This window comes from Meleagris gallopavo, chromosome 4 (genome assembly GCF_905368555.1).
Source record: "Meleagris gallopavo chromosome 4, MGAL_WU_HG_1.1, whole genome shotgun sequence".
NCBI lineage: Eukaryota > Metazoa > Chordata > Aves > Galliformes > Phasianidae > Meleagris > Meleagris gallopavo.
The window spans coordinates 37,963,868-37,986,446 of NC_139407.1; the positions used below are offsets into that span (position 1 = coordinate 37,963,868).

General features: G+C 37.9%; 2 protein-coding genes across 2 annotated transcripts; both read right to left on the reverse strand.

The window, feature by feature from the left end:
- Positions 1 to 20: 20 nt before the first annotated feature.
- On the reverse strand, positions 21 to 17,930 carry RRH (retinal pigment epithelium-derived rhodopsin homolog). The gene is made up of 7 exons (XM_031553110.2): positions 13,773 to 17,930; positions 8,624 to 8,814; positions 6,855 to 6,954; positions 6,011 to 6,164; positions 5,455 to 5,623; positions 2,643 to 2,821; positions 21 to 1,750 (listed from the first exon to the last, which is right to left on the reverse strand). Exons 1-7 carry the CDS (start codon positions 13,876 to 13,878, stop codon positions 1,645 to 1,647), a joined length of 1,005 nt encoding a protein of 334 aa, XP_031408970.2. The 5' UTR covers positions 13,879 to 17,930; the 3' UTR covers positions 21 to 1,644.
- A 148-nt stretch (positions 17,931 to 18,078) lies between these two features.
- On the reverse strand, positions 18,079 to 22,578 carry GAR1 (GAR1 ribonucleoprotein). Its single transcript, XM_010710003.4, has 7 exons — positions 22,519 to 22,578; positions 21,728 to 21,945; positions 21,493 to 21,647; positions 20,598 to 20,657; positions 20,065 to 20,200; positions 19,197 to 19,307; positions 18,079 to 18,827 (listed from the first exon to the last, which is right to left on the reverse strand). The coding sequence occupies exons 2-7, from the start codon at positions 21,930 to 21,932 to the stop codon at positions 18,814 to 18,816; spliced, it is 681 nt and encodes a 226-aa protein (XP_010708305.2). The 5' UTR covers positions 21,933 to 21,945; positions 22,519 to 22,578; the 3' UTR covers positions 18,079 to 18,813.
- Between the last annotated feature and the right edge of the window lies 1 nt (position 22,579).

Below are 22,579 nucleotides of genomic sequence, written 5' to 3' on the forward strand. Positions count from 1 at the left end.
TAGTTGCTTAACCTTCAAATGTATCCTGAAAGGGATCTGTTAAACCAGCTCGTTCTTCATCATGTCACAACACCACACTGTGTCAAGTTCTACACAACGTGTTTCCAGGCTATTTTAATTCGCACTTGTTGTATGGTTAGTATACAGTAAAACATGTATTTGCTTCTTCTGAGGGGCAGTGCATGGGTTACTGTCCATGCAGTGTTCCAAGGTTCTGGGAAGAAAGCGAGTGCAGCAAGAAGACATTGTATGGCATTTACTTTATTATTGAAAAGTACAAATTAATAGGAAGCATAGACTCTAGAACTTTCAAAAAAACCTGTAAATACAGGTTTTTACCAATAATACACAAATTTTAAACAATAGCTCCACACTGCAAAGCCACACTTTGAATGAATGCATATACAATTATATCAAAATAAAATGGTAGAAAGGAACCATCAGTTGGTGCAAATTGTACTCAAAATTAAATTTCACGTCAGACTTAAAACGTACTTTCTAAAAAGTTTCTTTCCCACCATTCTGGGGGACCTCAAAAAATTACATCACACATTTCACACAAATTAATAAAATTAACATTTAGCTTTCCCAGATGACTGCATCACTTAAAGTGGTACTCTGTCAGACCAACACTAGAGATCCTAGGAGAAAAAAGAATCCAAGCAATGGAGTAACTGTAGCTGCACAAAGTCACAGGGGCTGAGGCATTTCTGAAGGATCACTAAGACTTTGGATTGGCAATCAAAAAAAGATATTTCTTTTCAAAATCTGAGAATCATCAAGAATGTATACTACCATCCATCAATAGCTCTATCTGCAGCCACTCCCTCCAACCCAAATAAATCCATTGCTGATATTGTCAATGTTCTTCTTCAAAAATTATACAATGGATGTCCATGAGATTAACTTAGAAATAATGAGAAATCATCTTTACTGTTTTATGTGCCACCTGAGTGTCAACCAGGGAGCATTTTGTCCCACTGTCAGGATTTGCTGTGCAGGGGCGAGCGCTAGAAATGTACCATTACTAAAAAAAAACTGTCCATCTCACAGATTTATTTGATTCTGTGAGCCAAAACTTCAAAAATACACAAAATATCATGAAAGTCTTTTAAAATCCTAAAAGCTGATAAAAAGCTATATCTGGTTTGGCTAGATATTCTGATAACCTTACCATATTCACAGAAGCAAAACAAATGTCAGTACAGACACATGATATAGAATACATACATACAGGGAGAATCCAGATCTGGAAACTTTTAATTGAAGTTGGGAGAAAGTCATTCGCAAGAGGAATTAAAGGTGCTATATCTGTTACTGAACCTAAGCACTTCCTACTTCAGCCTCTCCCTGCCCTGATGTCACCTTGTCCAACCCTGCAAGTCACATGGAACACTTCAATGGCCTTTTTTGTTTGTGCCAGAAATATCAATCCAATAAGCCTCATTCTTGAAAACTAAAGTTGCAGTGCTTTTTTTTTTTTTTTTGTTATTTTTCTTGTTTTTTCTCTTTAACCTAAAAAAATACTTCAGTGATTAACAGAAAACAGTTGACTGGAAGAGGCAGATTGTTATCCCAAAAAATAAACTGTAACCCAGAATTAATTTGTTTCCACAAAATCTATGCAGAAAAACTAATCGAGTTTTATGACGTCAGTGCACTTTGAGAAACACTCATGGGCAAGGCATTGTTTATAGTTATTTCTTGTCTTGTCTGACATCGCACCATTGCCAGGATTGCTCTCCGAAACCTGCAAAGGACAAGAAAGTGAAAGTAGAAATATCACTAGCTGGAGAACCATACAGAAACACAAACTGGGTATGCTCTTTTAAGTATTACAGCTGCTTTCAACTTTGGTAAAACTTGCTTACTAAAAAAAATTGCATATCTGGAATTCAAAATAACCTGAATCTTTTACATTTCCATGTACAGGAATAACTCAATCAAGTGTTTCTCCCATAAGAGTCTCAAGCAGCTTTTGGTAATTGAAGACTGGATGTGTAGCTATGACAAAAGCAAAGTTTGGAGAACAGGGTGAAAAGGTGATGGACTTTCATGGACTCAGCAGGATCAGGGCAGACAAGCCAGACAGAGATCACAGCCTCTTTGTAGCTTGGTAGTAAAGCAAGGAAGGATTCCTGTTTGCAAAATCCAATTCCCATTCAGAGGCAATGGGTTGGTTAGAGCATTTTATATGCTTCCTCAATACAGAAGAATAGGCTTAACTAGCTTACTTTAGTGGAAAGTGTAAGTCCCTCCTAATCAATCACAATATGGAACATCTCAAGTCAAGCAAGGAATTCCAAAGTTACACTTCACTAAGATGATGTGCAAGACATCTTGGCCACAGTCACTAAAACAACTAGTCTGCTGCTGATGAACTCAAATTCCACAATAAGTCCCTCTGAGAAACCACAAAAGGATTCTCAAAATGATCTCACACAATCTTCACTAATTTGCTTTCAAAAATCTTTATCAATTTAATATATTCTGATGTTGATCAAAGCAATTTCTTTTAGATCTTGCTGCCCAAAACGTTATCTTTGGTAAATCCAGAGCAGCTTATCCCCAATCTCTTCACCAATCAGTTTCTCCTAGTCTACAGATGACCATTATGTAGACCAGTGCCGAAGAACACTTACTTTTTGTTTGCAATGACGTAAATGCAGGGATTATAGAATGTGGAGGATTTTGCAAATAAAGGAGCTATGATGGCCATTGCAGGAGAAATTTTCTTCGGGTCTCCAAAGGAAGACCATAAACACACAATGGAATAGGGAGACCATGCCACCAGGAACATTACAATCATCACAACAGACATCTGTAAAACAAGGGGAACGCACACATAACCTGAAGATTAATCTAACTCAGAAAGTACATACACCTGTGTGATAATAAGAGGTATCCAGAACTAAATAATGACATGTAAATGAAAACATCTGGTCATTCTCAATATCTTATAGCAAAATCTCATTTTAGGGATTTAATAATGCATCATGCTGTATTTTGGCATACTGTTATTTTGTTACCATTTTCCTTTGTGATTAGCACTAACTGTTATTTTAAATTCAATCATCAAAAATTTAAAGGGCCATAGAAGACTTCACAAGTGAATTATGGCCACCACTTCAGTGCTAAAAAAAAAAAAAAATGCACTGCGTATCAGCAAATCTTCTTCTCCAAAATGCACACTAGAGTATCTGTATTACTGTCTTTATTACCACACATATCTCCAACATCCACCAAACATGGCTATATGAAAATAAAATACAATATCAGGTACTCAGTATCATTTATGTTGTAGAAAGTACCAACTTTTGTATAAATCACATTATTTTAAACATTTCCTAGCTAATTCTGTTCTATGTCCAGGTGTAAACAACCTGAAATCTACTTTCTAACCCTGCTAGACAAAATATTATAAACTGGGTGAAATGCTCTGTGAGAACGACAGACTTCCTTTCAAAAGTGTCTTGAGATACACATCAAGAAAAAGAGCTCAGAATGCTTTTTTTTTTTTTTTTTTTTTTTTTTGCTATTCTGAAGAGAGTGGAAGGAATCCAGTGAAAACAGGTCACCTTGGGATGCTATTACAGACAATAAATACGAACAGAAAGAACAAGGAAACTCAACATCTTGCAGACAAAATTTTTCTAGAAATTGATGTTTCTCATTCACACCCAGGAGAAAACATTTTATATAATAAAAAATACATAAAATATCTAAGCCAAACAACCAACCCAATAAACATATTTCAGAAGGCTTAAAAAAGGCCTGATTAAATGTTCTATGACACATGACACACAGACTCTGTCCTTATACTTAAGAAACCTAGAAGCGTTGTCTTCATTCTATGAAGCATGACAGCCACATTCAACCATTATATGGAAGAAGATCTGAGTAGTTAACTGTCTTCTCTGCCTGCCTCTCACAGATAGCAGTCAGGGATGCTGGGACGGGCAGCAGGATACATTAAGTCACCAGCAGACCAAACAGCAACAACCTGAGAGTAGTGGGAGGGCAGGAGTGGAATCAACTAGGACTGACTTTTCTGGCTTTTGTCAGGGATGTGAATCAGTAATAGAAATCAGAATGGAAGCTTCAAATTAATCAGGAAAGCAAAACAAATCACCCCAAAACTAAATGAAACTGCAGGGCTCATTGAATGCTCTCTCTCTACTGTATGATTCTCTAGTGTTGTTCACCTGTGCCCATATTCTGTCCTTCTGTTTCTCATTTTGGCTCTCACTGGAAATAATCAACAAATCTGTGTGAGATGTTTCAGAGCACAACCAACAAGCAAGCTGCACCCTGTCCACAGAAGGTTTTTATTTCAATACTAACACAATGTCTGTAAGAGAATAACTTCATAACAGTGATTCTTACATAAAAGAATACTTCCATTTAGAAGTTGTCAGTGCACAGAAAGCTTAGAAGATGCCAAACTGTGGAAAAATAAAAAAATTTAAAAAAATCAAGTAATCCATTTTTAAAGGATTATGCTTAACCACCAAAGCTTCATTTTTTTTTTTTATTATTTAAATACAACTCATAGTCAACTGTGAAATATGAAAAACACATCTCAACAAATCTGAGTCTAAATCTATAACTGAATCTTCAGTTTAAAGCATTGTAAGTTATTCAGAAACATAAAATGTTCATAAATAAGGGTTGGGGTTTTCTTTCCCTAATTTAGCAACGAGAACATTCTCCAAGGAATGTTAAGCTTGCATTGATAACTAATTCAAATATGCATTCTTTTCAGTCTACCCCTAATTTCTGTATGTTTTCTTCTTGTGCTCAACCATAAACCATATCTTCATCCAAAATCAAAGGAGCCAGTGCACTTAAAGCTTTCTCAAGGACTCTTGTATGTTAAAAGAATGTAAACTTTTCAAGCAGGATGTATCATTCTATGCCATAATTCACATTTCCTATTGTTTACCTAAGAAAGAGATAAGCGCAGTAGACTGAAAAAAAAAACCAAAAAAAACAATAAGGGGTCAGAAGAAGCACACAGTTTGGAAGCTTGGAAATGCACTTTCATTTACAATCCATGAGAGCAAAACAGAGCTAACTAATCCACTTCTGACCAGTTACACTAGTGAACCTGGCAGAGCACCTAAAGACTTTGCTGACAAAGAGTAAAAGTATCTTAGACAATCCTCCTAGGCCTCTGATGAGGTATGTTTCTATACAGTGACAGAGGGCAGAGACAAGGACATGGTTCCCAGGCTTCAAAACAGCTGTTCATCTGGAAACAATAAAGAATCTAATGATGTTAGTCACATCTAGAGATTTCACTAAGGCTAAATTTCAGTTAATATTTAGTAAGAGAGAAGGAAAATGGGAATGTAGGAAATAGAAAAGCTTAAAAGGCTGCGTTGTTCCCCCATTCCCAAAACTAACACAAAAGAACATGCTTAAAATGAAACATACCCTCTTTTACCATACCTTTGTTACATCTACTTGGTCGGACCAATCCATGCTGATGCTCTCCAGGCAGTTACTGCTGGTGTATTGTTTCATTGTCCGGGAAACATTGTAATAACAGTAAAACATGACTGTTAAGGGTACAACAAAATTAACAGCAATTACACTCATTGTGTAGGAAACAAAGGACCTGATAAGACAGAAAAACAAAACACAGTAACTTACAAATATCCATCCATGAAAAGTTACTGAAGAATTTGATATTGTGATTTGACTATGAAATTTGAAATAAAATTCTAGAGAATTAGAAAAAAAAATCTTCAGTCTTTAGTTTTTATTAGCAGGTGCAGAGTTTTGGTTTTTTTTTTTTTATGAACAGTTTTCAAGCATTGCTCATTTCCTACCTTTTATTTAGACTTGCCCTAGAATATATATATTTATTTATTTATTTAAATAAATTATCTTTGTAAATTAGGTTTCATACTTCAAGAATTTATTGTCATTCTGTGGTAAATTAAATAGTCTAAGCCTTCAGTGAGAAAACAAATTTAAAAGAAAAGGTGAGGTGATATCTTACATATCATTTTTCCTCCAATTGACTGTGCAAGTTGCTCCAGTTGGATCTGGAGCATAGCCAGCCCAGCCTACGGTAGGCATGGACGCCCAAAAGACTGCATTGATCCATGCAGCCAGGATTAGAGCAGCATAGTTACAGGTAGTCATTCTTCTTCCTGTGACAAAATACATACATTCACAAATTGTTGTCATCTTTTTCTTCTTTCCAGTGTTGAATTTTAACCACAAGTAGATGAGAGCAAACCTACATGGCGTTAATGATAACGATCCTCTCAGGAAACTACACTCCCAAACACTGCAGCATACATGCTTCCTATCACTGAAATACATCTAAGCTTTCCAGACTTAAATTAATTCCATCATCCACTTCAACTCACAGCATACAGACAAGATCTGACCCTGATGCCATGCCAAAAGGCCTACTATGCACACAGAAAGAAAGAACAAAGAGGAATTGACTGTTCCAATACAGCTGCAATAAAGAAGAGTGAAAAATATTCAATACAGTGCTGATTCAATGCTGGAAGCAAATGCAGACTTGACAGAGGTCAAAACCTCTCATAGCTGAGGCATTTTGTATTATGGATGTGACCTTCTAATGACTGGAAACTGCCAGGAAAATACATGTTATAAAGCAAGTAACAGCCTACCTCTGAAATTCTCTTGTTCACAAGCAGTACCATCCATGCAAACTATATTGCTCATCATGTACTGCAGTATCATACTCTATGTTTTAATTACACCCAGCTCTTTAATTATGGAGTCTTTCACAAGAAAACAATACAATTGGACTCTTAGTTCATAGAATCCTAACAGTGAAGGATGTTCGACAAAACAGACAGTACCTATGTCAGGCCTGCAGATTGTCAGGTAACGGTCAACTGCAACAACAGTGAGCAAACCAATACTCGCCATCCCAAAAAATATATTTAAGGCAGCATAGATCTGAAATTATAAAAAACAGATAACATGGCCTTTCTGAAAAAATCTTTCAAATGCACAAGGAAAAAATTTGCATTATTAATCTAAAGCAATATGATACTTTATAATCAGTGTTTTCTTCTGTAAGCAAGGTGCCGCATGAACTAATTCAGTGCAGGCAATTTGGTGATGGTTCATTTAAAATAAACATTTCAAAAGCAATCTGCCAATTTGTACACCAGAATCCCTAAGGAAGACAGTCTAATACAATATGTGCCAATACGTAAAATTGAGATTCAGAGGCAAAGACTAGGAGGGGTTTTTCAAATCATACTTTCAAATTACATGAAAGAGTCCCAAAGAACATTTGATTCATCATTAGAAGATTAGAACCATGTAAGGCTTTAGCAAATCTGAGGTTCTGAATTATCACTCTTCCCTCTGCTACGTATTTTTTCACTGATATGGTACACTAATTTTCTCCATTGGTCTCCATTTTTACTTGGTGTTGGGTCTGACAAGGCATGGTCATACTACTTGTACACATGCTGCAGTGCCAGCACACTCCAAAAGCACCTGCACTGTCATCCCATAGGCAGCCTGATTGGGAAGGATGACTAGAAGGGTTGTGTTATCATTGGCACCCCCAAAATTCAGAGCCCCATACCAGACCACATGCCACCCACAGCTACAACAGAGCCACATGACATTCATCTGTCTCAGTTGACAGGATTTATTTGGTTTGGGTTGAAACGAGTCACATTTGAAATGATCTCAGGAACTCCCAAACCACTGGTAGTGAGATTTCTCATCAAATTCAACCTACAATAAGTCAATCTAGATGCAAAGATATAAAAAATGAGGCATTCTGTCAAAGAATGACAAGAACATTGAGTTTGAAATAATTGTGCATTCAGGCAAGAGATGCCAGATTATAAATACCCATGATACACAAGCCCAAAATATATAGCGTTGTTAACATTTTTCTTGAGTCACGTTTCTGGCACACAATTTCACATTACTGCTCATTTTCCTGAGCGCTAAGCCTAGTGATCTGTTTAAAAGTTTAAAGTTAAAAAAAAAAAAAAAAAAATCACAGAACGTAGTGAGTAAAGGGCACCTCGTCTGCTACAGAAGTGTAATTTGTTAAGTCACTCTTAAATTTTAAAGATAGGCAGCTATTTAAACTAAGTCAAAATTTTTGATAGTGCCCTTTAATAGTCTCACAGACCTTCTCTTTGGATATCCTTTGTTCCATCCTAAGGAAGACGTATTCATTAGGCAAAACTCACTAAAGTTTGTCAAGCTCATCATCAAAACAGCAGCCATATCCAAAGTCTGTTTACCATTAAACGAGTCATCAAACAAGCATGTGCTACTGCTATAACTTTCTTCATTTGGATATTTTCTTTCCTAAGGCTTGCTTCTTAAAGCTAATATAAAATTTCTGGTTAATAAACGTAAGGTCACATTTGAATGAATTCTAACTTATGATTTAAAGTTTGGAAAAGGATTCAAAACAGAATCTACATGCAGAAATTGAGGCCTTTACAGAACATAAGCTCCAAGTCTGAAGTCAAATTTTGCATTTCCATCTTTTCTCTGAGGAGAACCAATATCAATTAGAGCTACTACTTATTGCTTATCTTGCATTTATGTGCTCAAAATTTTCTCCCTGCCTAAATTGCAATACCTGGCATCCAGTGTATCCAAACTTCCAGCTTCCATGCAGGTCTGAAGCAGCAGACATGGGGTAGCCAATGCCACTAACACCAATGTCAGTGAAAGCCAGGTTGATAATAATTGCATTGGTTGCTGTCCGAAGCTCTTTGTACTTCACAAAGATGCCTAACACAACAATGTTACTGAAAATGCTTATCACTCCTGTGGAAACAGAAAATAAAAACTTTACAAGAAGTCATAGATGAGACAGTAATACCCATGCAAAAGAAAACACAGTCTACTGTAATATTTAAGTCCTAAACAAGAATTATTTTCAATCAAACACGATTTTGCAAAGAGTAAACACCTGAAAAAGAAAAAAAAAAAAGCTTTTGTAATTAGATTAATCTTACTTGGATTCAGTAAAGGCCAAAAGTGGGGTATTTTGTCAAACCTAGGACTTCCTGTACAATGGTAATAGGCAGAGCAGACATCCAAAAGCATAGCGAATTGTTATTTAGACACTTCAGCCACAGAGTACAGTGCTGTTTTCCATGGCCAAAAAGAATGCAGGCTGATGACTGGCAAAAAAGCAGCGCTTTTACATTGATTCACTTGATGTAGTAGGTCAGGTTGTAGTAGTCTCTACCACAACCTGAGTTCTTCATTTCTGAAAGGAAGTTTCCACTGTATATTTAAGTAATATTCCCAGGCAAAAGAATATAAAACATGAGTGGCTAGGCATTGTCTTTGCTCCTCCATGTCAGCCAGTTACAAATCTCTTCTCTACTCACGAGGCCTGAATTCTTTGCAAGCATCATTTCTGGAACATTGGTGGCATGCTGGGCCTGCACAAAAGCTGTTTTCTTTATCTGACAAGCTCCAGTCAGTATCATAATCAAAGAAGTCCAGCTGTGTACTGATTTTGCTCCTACCTCACAAATCTGAGTAATTGTGGTTTTTTGGGAGGGCAGGGGCATGTCTCCTACCCTGTTTCTTTCCTCTGCTTTCTTTTATAGGACTCCAGTGCTCAACCTCCCTGTGTCCCAGAAACTTATACATAGGCATCCCCAAATCCCCAACATGACAAGTGCTTTTACATTTAATTCTTCAGAAATATACAACAGAGGTGGCACCAAAGGTGTCCAGACTCTGCCTGAAGACTATGAGGCAACACCAGAAATGGTGAGTTGACAGGTTGTAATAGAGGGGGGAAAAAAAAAAAAAAAAAAAAAAATAGACTTAAGACTAAAGCTAGCATGCACACTCTCCTGTCTTCATGTCCAATGACTCTAGAATTTTCTTGGAGCCTCACAGTGCTCTCCAAGTGGTGCAGGACACTGCTCCTTAAGACCCTCTGCATCAGCAACCTTTCTCTGACCCTGGTACCTATATTAAAACTTCTTCATCCCTCATTTCTCTTGCTCTTCCTCCCTCTGAGACAAACCCTACTGCGTGGCACTTAGAGTGAATTTACAAAGCAATCCCACAAAATAGGTTTTTTTTTCATTCTTCCGATTTTATTCTCTTCAGACTCAGAAATACTCAAACTACCATCACGTAGATTTCTACTACTCTACTATTAGTTACAGTCATAAGAGCTGATAAAATTAAAATACCAGTCTGCACCTCACCTGAGAAAGCATCACAGCCCTTTATCAGCAAAATGAAGAACTGCAACGTTCAAGAAAACACAGCAATTAAAAATTAAAAAAATAATAAATAAAAAGCATAAACCAACCTTGTAAGTAGTAACAGGAATTAGTAAGCTGCTCATGAATTCCCTTGTCTCATACAGCTGTTACAATACCACTGAACCAAATGCTAAATTTACAGACTTCTGCATAATTTGAGCACCTTAGATTACAACCACAGTGGAATGTTACATTGGTAAAAGTCAAACAGTGCAATATCCATGGAAATGCCCCTCAGAAATCTTTTTTTTTTTTTTTTTTTTTCTCCTGTTAAAACACTTCACCTATGAACCAGAACACTGTAATTTGCATCATTAAAGTCCTGTTCAGATAATTCTATAAAGAACTTTATTGAATAGGTGTTGTGCTGAAAACAGCAAGAAAGTCTGAAATAATACATCGCGTTCTATAAAGGATATTAACTTCACATCCTTAATACCATGGTCACAGGACCAAGCAGATACAAACAAGTACAGATAATAAGGCTCAATGGAAACTGAGCAGCAAGCAATCCAGTACAGTGAAATCCATCTTTTGCCCTCAGGAGTGAAGTAAGGTCTGCAGAAAAGACCTCATTAATTCCCAGTTATTTCTCTTTTCTATTCTCTTTTAAAAAGACCGAGTATGTCTTTCCTCAGGTAGGGCATAGTACACAAGAATAACATTAAATGTGATGGAAGTTACAACCACTCATCTATGATACTTCACACACTTTAGGAACAGCACTGGATGCCTTGAGCCCATAAAATAAACAAAAGCAGGAAGCTGGGGATCAGATGTGAAGTGAGCAACAAGAAGCATCCTCCATGCCAGCCCACTCAGCCCCATTGGTAAGCAGTACATTGGGAGAGGAAGAATGCCAGTCAGAGGTTTCTAAAACTGTATAGGCTTCTTATGAGACATGCTTTAAAAGATTTCAGGTTGGACATAAGGAAAAATTTCTCCTCTGAGACAGTGGTCAGGCATGGAAACAGGCTTCCCAGGGAGGTGATGGAGCCATAGTCCCTGGAGGTGTTCAAGAAACATTTAGATGTTGTATTGAGGGATGTGGGTTAGCAGGGGCAGTATTGGTTGTAGGTGGACGGTTGGACTGGATGATCTTGGAGATCTTTTCCAATCTTGGTGATCCTATGATTTTACAGTTACCTAGAATGAAATCAGAAATACAACAGAGCAGTAAACTCCTACCTTCAGGGTGAAGGAAGGATCCTGCTAGACACATATTTAATGCCCAAACTTAACAAATTAATAATAGATACCAAAAGAAGTTCTGGAGAGTAACATACAAGAAAAAAGATGGACTAAATTGTGAACAAAGAAGGAAAAAAATATACAGACTCAATAAACAAGTATTCTCAGAAAGAGAGAATTTATAAGTCAAACAGAAAATCGAAGTTTCTACAGGAAGCAGTTAACCAGAGCCCATTTCTTAGAGGATAGAGAGTGCAGACAGGGCCAAAGACTTCAGTAACCTCATATTATCAGCTAGGACAAGCTCATCTGATTCAGAAAAAGCACATGGATGCTGCCACTTGGTGTGTGAAATAGCTTAGAGTTCGATACCTATTCCAACATATTTTTCATTACACCTTGTGATTTTGACAATATGAGGATAAAAGGCTCTTATATGAAATGGTCAAGAACAAAAATGTTTATTATTTTTCCTTTTCCCAGAGAAATAGCAAAAATTAAAGGTTGATGGAATGCAAACAAGCCCTAACAGAGAAAATCAGGACACACGAGTAGAGGCATCAGAAACAGTGTAGGAGAAGGTTAGGTCCATGCATTACATGGAATTTACTTTTCCAGTCAGCAATTTAAAATTACCCCAGAGCACTTCACCACTACAAGGTGAAGGACAACCATAAGGCTTCTTCCTGCAGTTTGAGTGTCCCCATTGTCGTCACTGAAATTAATATGTTAAACCGCTGTAGACTGCAATAGTTAATAACGACTTCCTTCCTCAGAAAACAAAGCAATTATTTACGAAAGAAGAAAGCACTCAATCCTTCTAAAAAGGAACAGAATGTTGAACACTGTATCTGACTTTCATTGCATTTCCTAGATATCTGCTTATTAACATACACTAAATTTTCTTGATGTGATATTCGCTGCAATAAACAACCATAGTTTGAAACATGCTATAGATCTTACTGTAAAAAACTTTACTAACAAAGAAAGTAAAGTCCAATATACAGCTGACAGATTTACTAGACTCTCCCATTCTGAGAAGAAGGTGAGTTGATTCTGGATAATACATGATAGATAGTTTTGATTCTTAACATCAGGTGCTCAAACTATCTGAAAATACCAACTGGTTGCATACAGTGTAAATCATCAATTAGAATATAACAGCACCTAATAGATGAAGTTATTTGCAAACGATGTGGTGGTACTGCAGAGTTTATTTGGTCTTCCACTACTTCACCACCATGCAGCACTACGGCTGCTCAACAGGCCCACTTATCTGTGTGTATTCTAACAATTTCAGTAAAAATCTGAAATTAACTATTGCCTTTGTATTTACATTGATGCAAAATGTCCTCTATATCACTGATTTGATATTTCCCACTTCAGACATATATGCTAAATAAAAACTATTTCATATCTCCAAATAAACATTTTAAAGTATTTGAAAAGCTAATTATAACATAGAAAATGTATGGTATAGTCTAGGAATAACGTATTTATAAATTGATCTTATTTTCCATACCAAAAATATAGAAGGCATGTTTCTAAACACAGTAGGTTTCAGTATTTGGACAAGATGTTATTTCATTGCTACAGCAGTCAATGCTTCAGAAAAACATTTCTGCAACACTTATAGTTATAATAATGAGAAATTTAAAAAAGCAAACAAACAAACAAAAAAACCTACAACAAAATCTATATCATTCAAGTTAAGCTAAAGGCCATTGCAGTCACAGAAAACACATGTCAAGCCTTGCAGCATGCTTTTTCTAACATGGGTCATCAGTGAAAAATACATCTGCAAGTGGAGTCTGCTCTTCTCTGATAAATGACCAGCTCCTCCCTCCTCCTCGGTCACATTCCAACCCTTCCCCTTACATCCCCCTATCAGACACCCGCTCACATGCTCAGACTACACATACATTAGTATGAACATGTGGCCTAAGAGAAATCTCAAGATAGCTTCAAGCACATCACAGAAAAATGCAAGATGTGACAGCTATGCCCTATTTTTATCTCTTCTGCAAGCTGGCGGAAATTAATTCTTACTCTCTTCTATAATTACATATCAACAAAATGTATTTTTTAACACATAGCGTTGCCTTCAAATATAGAGCAGAGAGCATGTAGGTTACTGCACACTTCAGTCTGATTGTTGACTTGTCGGTAAAGTATGGAGAAAAGCCATCGGTCACTAGTAAGTCAGAATGGAACACATTGCTGTTACTATACAAAATAAACATTCAATCTACAGTTGTTATAAAAAGTTATGCAACAATTGATCAATGCCCATACCTGCTGTTATTAAGTAAGCTGCGACTATGTTGTGCTCAGTCTGTGTAAAGGCAGAATGAGCTTCAGCATCACTTTCTGAGGAGTTGGCTGAATCATTCCAGTGCATTTTGGACACACAAGACTGTCGTCTATATCTTGCAGTAATTCATCTAGAGGACAAAACACTACCAAACCCCGTCAGACAAATTCTTTCATTATCCAACAGACTGAACAACTGGAAAAAAAAAAAAAAAGGCAGGGGAGGGTTCCTCACCATCAGTGCTGACAGCTTCCAAGCATGATCTAATTGGACAGAACGCAAAGAAGTTTATACCCCCAATCTATGCAGGAGAAAAGCTTGTTAATTGAAACAAAGAGCAACACAGAACCAAGTACATTTCCAACTGGATGCTTAAATTTTATTCTTACTGCTAAAGAGATTAACAGTCACATGTCTCCAAACTTTTTTACTTCAAATCTCTTGTGCAACACTTGAGAAACCTCAGGAGAAAGTTGACTCTGGTTAGTTGGCCTTCAGCCTGGTTTGGAATTACTTCCAACCATCGCAGAGAACACAACCACAGCACAAACACAAATGTCAGCTTCATTAAAATACCTTGACTGTATCCACCCCTTCAAACCCTTAAATACTTCCTTCTCCTCTTCAAGATTCTTAGTTTAACTGAAACACTCAAACTGATGGCAGATACAAGAATGTAATCCAGTATTATCTGAAGTAAAGCTTGACATTCGGAAAATTCAATTGTCACATTTCTAAAATGGCCTGGTCTGCAGAAAATGGGTGATGAACATGTCATAAAGTCTGAACACTCTCCTTCTCTCAGACTTACACAGGGAGGCTTGGGCAAGTTTTCTTAAACAGGAAATTATTGGGCATTTTCCAAAGGTGACATAGCTTTTATTTTTTAAGTTATGAGGTTGCAGCATGCTAGAGGGAGATCACAAAGTCCTTTTACAAAATCCTGTGTAAATATGAGCAGCAACAAACCTTTGCCCAAAGAGTTTACATGCAGCATCAATACAAATAAACAAAGGCCTTTATCACTGGTTCCCCTTCAAACAATTTGTACCCATACTACACATAAAAGTGATATAAAAATTCTTCAGATGTATGCAGCTTACGGGCAGCTCAGACCACATGTATGAGCAGCAGGAAGGATGTACTGCCCCAGGCAGCACTGAGAAACAAAGCCATCCCATAGGAAGGTCATATACCTGAAGAGCTACTCTCTTCTTTAACCCCTGAAACACTCACAGAGCTTTCCCCATCCAACCTCAGCTTTTTAAAATAGACATCCTCTACTTTTCATCCATTTCAACCAATAGGTGAGCAAATTTTGGTATAAAACTTATGCAGTCGTGACAATTAGTTATCATTGCTACAGATCAAGTGTCACAATACTACCACCAAACATTTTACTAGCATAGAACTACACTCACTCTTAGCTTGCAGGGCACTTCTATCAATGAGGTGTTTTCCCTGTCAGAAGAGGATTAGGCAGAAACAGGGTGGGAGGGATTTGAAAGGGAAAATTATCTATTCAGTGATGAATCTACTTCCCCAGTATTTAATTGTTCCGTCTTGAAAGATAAAAGCATAATGATGATTTGGTATCTTTACTTCCCTCCCCTGAAACCTTGGCAATATTTTCAAAAGCGTCTCCAATCATGCAGCTTGCATAGAAGTCAGAGCTTGCAATGCTTACTGCCTTGGTTAAGGTTGCCACCCCACCAGCTCAGCTGCCCAGGGCCCCATCCAATCCGGTCCTGAACACCCCCACGGATGGGGCACCCACAGCTTCTCTGGGCAGTGCCAGTACCTCACCACCCTCTGAGTAAAGAATTTCTTCCTAACATCTAAACTAAATCTCCCCTCTTATAGTTTAAAGTCATTTCCTCTTGTCCTACCACTATCAGATCACGAAAAAGTTGCTCCCCCCCTTGCTTTTAAGCTCCCTTCAAGTTCAGGAAGGTTGCAATGAGGTCTCCCCAGAGACCAGCTTTTCCTCTGCAAGCTAAACACCCCCAGCTCCTACAACTTAGGTAATCTAGGCACATCTCTAAAAGAAGTACCTCTTTTTTTTTTTTTTTTTCCCCTTTTTCCTCCTAGAACACTGCAGTTTATAAAACAAAGCCAAAATATAAAGCAATGAATTCACTATTAACAAATGCCCTTGAATCATGGAGTATTTTCTGTTGACTTGGCTCCGATCAGTACAAAAATAGCGTAGTTTATATTTGAGTCAATCCTTCAATTTGTAGGTGTCTATACAGATATGGGGCAACGCAAGATTTATTACCTGATTTAGCAAGTTGTAAACATTATATTTATATGTAAAATATTTAAAGAAATATTTCAATCCACACATGGTAGAAGTAGAAATACTGCTTGCTTTTCAAAAAAAAAAAATCCTCCCGCATTCATTAAAGTCCATCAACACTAGAGGGCTGTATAGGGCAGTACTTCCCTTTAATCTTAACTCCACAAATACTTAAATGGTTCAAAACCAAAGGCAGACAAATTAATAAATTATGAATTTCTCTCACACACAGTCTCTAGATTTAAACTGTTATTTTAAAAAGTTTGATTCTGTAAAGAGACATACAGATGACTGACAAGATGCCCTGATAAGGGGCCTCCAAATCCTTACTTGCCCTGTTTCACATACTAATCTTGATTTTCTCAAGGTACCATTTATTGCCAAGATAAGACTTTGCCAAACTGAAAGTAACTGCACCAGTATAAGAGTGCAAGGCTTTTGCCTTTCAGTGGCTTCAGATTTGAGTACGACTCACGACTCCACCTGCTGTAAGATTCAAATTATTCACTTCTTGTCCTAGGCTGCAAATTGGTACTTTGTCAGTTGCACGCAGTGCAATCGAAAGGTGATGCCAAGATAGCCAGCCTTTTGATACCCTTGGAGAAAGCACATCTCTAAAGCATGCAGCAAGAACAGCAGCACAGAGCACAGATTTGAGTGTAAGAATGAGGACTGCATTATCCCAGTCTTCCAAAGCCAAAGAATAAGGAAAGTCAGCTATCCACAACTAGGCACAGAAGCATTGGTGAAGAATGCATCTATTGCAGAGAATGCATTTACAAACATGGTTTTGAAGCACTGATATCATACAGTTGCAATGTGGTATGACAGAGATGGCTTACAATGCCTACGATTCTACAATATCTCAAGTCAGAGCCCTACCTCCATAGACCTAGTAACACATAGTAACTAGAGACTAAATGCTTTTAAGGTCTATATTTAATTGACCTAATTAAATGTTAAGTGGGTAGTAACACCAACAAAATAATTGGTATTCTATAATTCCTGATAGTGTTGTGGTCGAATAGACTTGGTTTCTTCTCACAAAAGCAGATCTAATAGAAAATTGAATGTTTCTTCTAAACATTTTTTTAACTGTTGTCCTATATAGAGCAGGTGTTCAGACTAGGCAACTGAGTTCTTGAAGCTTTGTTCAGAAATAATTCAGAACTAAGAGTTGTGTTTTTTAGTGACTAGTAGTTGTCCAATTATAGCACTGACAGATTACCTCAGTTTCTTTTGGTAAGCACAAGCCTAATGGATGCAGCAATTATGGTCATTAAAAGTACAACAGCATGATCAGTTCTGAAATATACTCCTACCCACGTCAAACACGATGCTCAGAATGTCTTCATGTCAATTCATCTATAGATCTCTTCTCAAAAATGCTTGGTATGAGATCTGCCAATGGACTCTGCTCCTGATGAAATGCAGAGAGACAAATTCTTCCTATTCTTACACAATTTCCAAAGTTAAATACAGATGACAAGGTGCTTCTCTGTGCTTTAAGAGAGACGTACAAGCTTTTCAAGACTCCTCATAATTAATCTAAGAGACTGGGAATGTATTCACACAGAATTTTCCACATATTCCACTATAATAGCAGGGTGGCAAAGTTGTTGGCTACAGCAAATGAGGACAAGCCCAAATGCAGCATCCGTGGACAAAGAAACAAAGGAAAAAAGCCACTTACCTTTGGAAGGCCTCAAGGAGGCAGGTATCTCCACCAAAATACCCACACCTCCACTGCCAATCCTTAAATGAGGTCGGGAAAGGGGTGGATTCTGGCTCCATCCCTTCTGGCCTTTCTGCATGCACCTCAGCTCCCCTGGGTTGGATGTGCTCAATGACTGGTTCAGGCCATGACTTAGCATTTCCGCAACAACAGGTTATTACATTTAAGCCCTCCGCAAGCTCAGAGCACAACAGAGGTGATCTGCCAGGACATCAAAACCTCAAGAGAAATTGGCTATGAGGAAGAGGGGAGCAGTTAAAAACTTAGCAACTTTATTATCAGTGAAATTAGATACAATGAGGTGACCTACAAATAGAATTAACTCTGTATTACTCATCAGATAATATCTTCTAAGAGTGTGTCTTAATGCCTTTGCTTTCATTAAGATTCAGGGAAAAAAAATCTACAAAATATTATTTGCTATCTTCCTTTCCTCATATTTATTTTTATGCATTAAAAAAATTTCTAACGACAAAAAAAATCTGAAGTTTAGTTTGTAAAAAATGGTCCATAATGGTTATTTAAATCACACGTCTTTTTTAGGGTGACCCAAAAGACTCCATGTAAAACAATGAGAACAAGGGATTTTATCCAAGTCACACACAGGTTACAAGTTCATACTGACAGATGTGCATGCAGTGAACCCAAAGGGGATTTTCTTAAAAAGAAAGTTTCAGTTGATTGTTTATTCCAGACTCCAACATGAAGTCAAGCATTGACTAAGTCATTTGCCAGAAACAAACAATTTAAGAATAACATTGAACCTTGTCTTAGTTACAAAAGCTCAAGTATGCTCTGAGCAGTCTTCCACTCTTCACCAAGGGCTACACGCTTTGCTCATGTGTTGACAGTCGTTAACTGTCATTTCATAGCTTCCAGTTCTTCACAAATAACTTTTTCATGGTCTTTTACAACTTTTTTTTTTTGCTCTTCACTTCTGCAGGTAACGTGGTAAGTCAGCAGGAAGATTCTCATTGCTCCATTTTTAATGTCCTCTCCCTATTTTAAGAGGGAAAAAGGACAATTAATTCATTATCATAGATACTTAATTCAAATTATCTTAGACACTGTTCAAGTAAATAAATTATACATACAAAACAGCATGAATTGATAAAATAATTTATCATTGTTATCTGTTCTTATAGTCCTTTTCATGCAGAAACTAGCACGATCTTTACAAAGCATCAAAAACCAGAGAATACTGAACTTTGGTTTAAACAAGTTACTGGGAAGCACGTCAAGTTTTTACGTAAAATTATGAACAACCATGCAAGGAAAAAGAAAATACAGCATTCTGTTTAATACTTAGAAGTTTAGAAACTGAGAGCCATTTTTATTATGGAAAAAATACAACATCTGTACACTCACCTCTAAAACCTCCTCCACCAGCTCTTCCTCCTCTGAATCCTCCTCCTCCTCTTCCCCCACCTCTAAATCCTCCTCCTCCTCTTCCTCCACCTCTTCCTCCTCCAAATCCTCCTAAATGTAGGAAAGAAGTTACACTTCCTGAACCACGTAAATTCTGTTATACATAACAACACTGACAGTTAGGAAAACCAAACCAAATCAGAAACAGCCAGCTGCTTCATCCTAGTAGCCTCTTTCTTCTGAGGACCATCCGCAGCATTTTAGGTGTTGCTGAATATCCAGTATCCAATGTCTAAAACACTAATGCTTTAATAAAACTCCAAGATAATTTTTAGCTGTCATGAAAAATGTTAACTACAATTATTACATATGAAATCTTCAAAACAATAACAGACTTAGATATATTTGCACTTCCTTGTACACAGGGTGGCAGAGTGGTGAGAACTCAACTTTAACTGAGTACCTCATAGACTGTGCTTAAAAAGTAAAGGATGAGACCTACCAGATCATTTACTCCTTCTCTCAAACACTGCATTTCAAGTATTTTGTCCAAACTACATTTCAGAACACAGCAGAAGTACACCTTTCATAGTTTTGAATGGGAATTATCCATTAACTTTTACCACAAGCTGGTTAATAGTTATGCTTTCTGGCTTGGTTACAGATCAGTGTACTCCCTTTTCTGCATTACAGAAACTAGCTCTTGCCTTGGAAAGATATCACTGTCTCTTCCACTGAGTTATCAAACTAAAAAGTGCCTATCATTTTTCTTTGCAATAGAAGTGTTTATTCAAGTACGTAATGGTAACTTCACCAAAAACAAAGAAATGAAATAACCTTTCTGTAATTTTCATTCTTGGGATCTTACCTCTACCACCACCCCTTCCTCCTCCACGTCCTCCACCACGTCCTCCTCTACCACCTCCTCGAGGAGCACCTTTTTCTCCAGGAGGCCTTGGTAAAAATCTCTGAAGGGGTAGCAGCTTTGCTGGATCAATGTAAAACTGCAGGAAGAAAGTTCCATTAGGCTTTGAGAAAACCCAGGTTAAATCCTTAACAAACAGCCACAATTTCATCTTAACTCATTATGTCAAAATGCCTTTTGCAAAAAAGCCAAGTAAAAAAATCATATGTAAATAAATCAGTGTTATGAAGTTATTAAAATACAGATTATATACATATTTATTAAGCTTCATTCACAACATCTTCCTTTTTTTGTTATTTAGGAAAGGGAAGTGCATAGCAGAGGTAAAAGTGAAAAGGATGAGTAAGCAAACATTTCCGAAGGACAGCTAGCTTTTAAAGTCAGTAAAATCTCTTAATAAAGCTTTTATTATCTATTTGATTACATATCTAACTGATGACACACACAGTAGAATTCTGTTACTGAGATCAGCTAACCTTTTGCATTTTTTTGAATGAAGAGGCTCTCATGTTCTCAGACAGTTTCACTGAAAAATACTGTTAGTTTCTTTAAGGAACACACCAGGAATAAAACATCAGGAGTAGCACTTTTGATTATTACATGGAACTACATGGATTTACACACTTCAGATATTTTCTAAATTCATATTCCATAAATGAAGCTAAACATCATCACTACAAATGAAAAATTACAACTTAATGATCAGGAATAACTGTTTCTGATTTTCCTCATAGTTACAAAGACAGCATTATATACAAACATTACTTTTTCCTTCCCATGTACTGAGGCATAAAGAACATACCAGCAGAAAAGAATACATAAAAATGTAACCATAAAGAAACAACTTGTTTGACAAGTGATTGTCTCTCAGACTTATCCAGAACAATGTGGATGCTGCAGTGGCTTTGCTATGACCGTCCTGGCCTGTACAGCTGCCTGGCTGTGGAAAGAAATGAGCCAGGAGGGGCTACTCAACCCAACCACAAGCTTTCTTTCAACCCACAGCAATATGGTGGATGCTCTCTGTAACTCCACAAACTACTATGGATCCTGTGGTTCTTAAGTGTGCAAGGATGGTTGTAACCTGCTGGCTGACTCTGTTCAACAGTACTCATGATTAAATGGGGAGCTAAGCAACTGCAAACTACACTTGAGCTCCCTTTATATTTCTAGGTTATTATTATAAGAAGAAAAAAAGTTTCTGAACTTTGAGTAATACTGGTGAAAAAAGTAAATGTGCAAATCAATACATTCAGATCAGAAGGGTGTTCTAAACCTGTTTTAAGCATATAAAATAGGATAAGGAAGTTAAGTATTTTCATATTTTAGAGCAAACCCATTGAAGAAGCCAACAGGATTTGTGAAGGATACAAAGTCTCGTAGCTGCCCAAAAATTTCATCCACTTTGCCAATCTGTTCCTTATTATCCAAGTACACTGGTGCATTGAAATAAGGAACTTTGTTTTCTTCTGTTTTACATTTACAAACAAGATCATCTTCACACGGATGCATAAACTCTCCCAGTACTGAAATAAAGAACAAACAAACTGAAGATCTTCAACACCCACTGAAAGTTAAATAAACACAGCCTCTGCGTATGACTTACAAACTACCCTCTCCGGAGGGCCCTGGTCATATCCGCCTCTGTTGAAGCCTCCTCGTCCACCTCCCCGTCCAAAGCCACCTCGTCCACCACGATTAAAGCCACCTCTGTCACCACCACTTCCTCCACGATTAAATCCACCTCCTCCTCTTCCTCCTCCGCCACCTCCTCGTCCTCCGCCACCACCTCCTCTTCCACGAAAGGACATTCTCTACTGCCTCCTACATTGTAGACAAAAATCAGTTGTTTAAGAAGTACGTATTTGTTGTTTAACATGTTGTCCAACTCAAGGTCTCCCGATGGTGCTACTTAATGGTTACCCACCTCAGCCCCAACTGAAAACTTGCAGGCAAGCCATAATCAAGTTCCCCCATTACACATCGCCTATATTAGGAAAAGTTTCATCTCCAAAAGAGTGGTCGGACACTGGCACGGGCTGCCCAGGAAGGTGGTGGTCACCATCCCCGCAGGCACTGAAGAACCGTGTGGAAGTGGTACTGAGGGACACGGCTAGTGGGCAAGGTGGGACTAGATGATCTCAGAGGTCTTTCCCAACATTAACGATTCTACAGCAATGCCTATCCATCGGGAGGGATGGGCCATATCAGGGTCGCGCACCACGCTCCGCAGCCCCAGCCCCACGGAGAGATGCCGGACCGCCAGCTTCCCACGGGACGGCCTCCCTGGAAGCAGTGCCGGACCCCGAAGGCAGACCAACGGCTTTAACAGCCCAAATGACCGCCCGCGCGCGCCCCAACCAGCACCGCAAACCCTAGCCCCGCACACGTGCGTACCCAGCGTCCATACAAGCGCCGCCTGATGACGTCATCGTCACGCGCCGAAAAAGCAGCCATT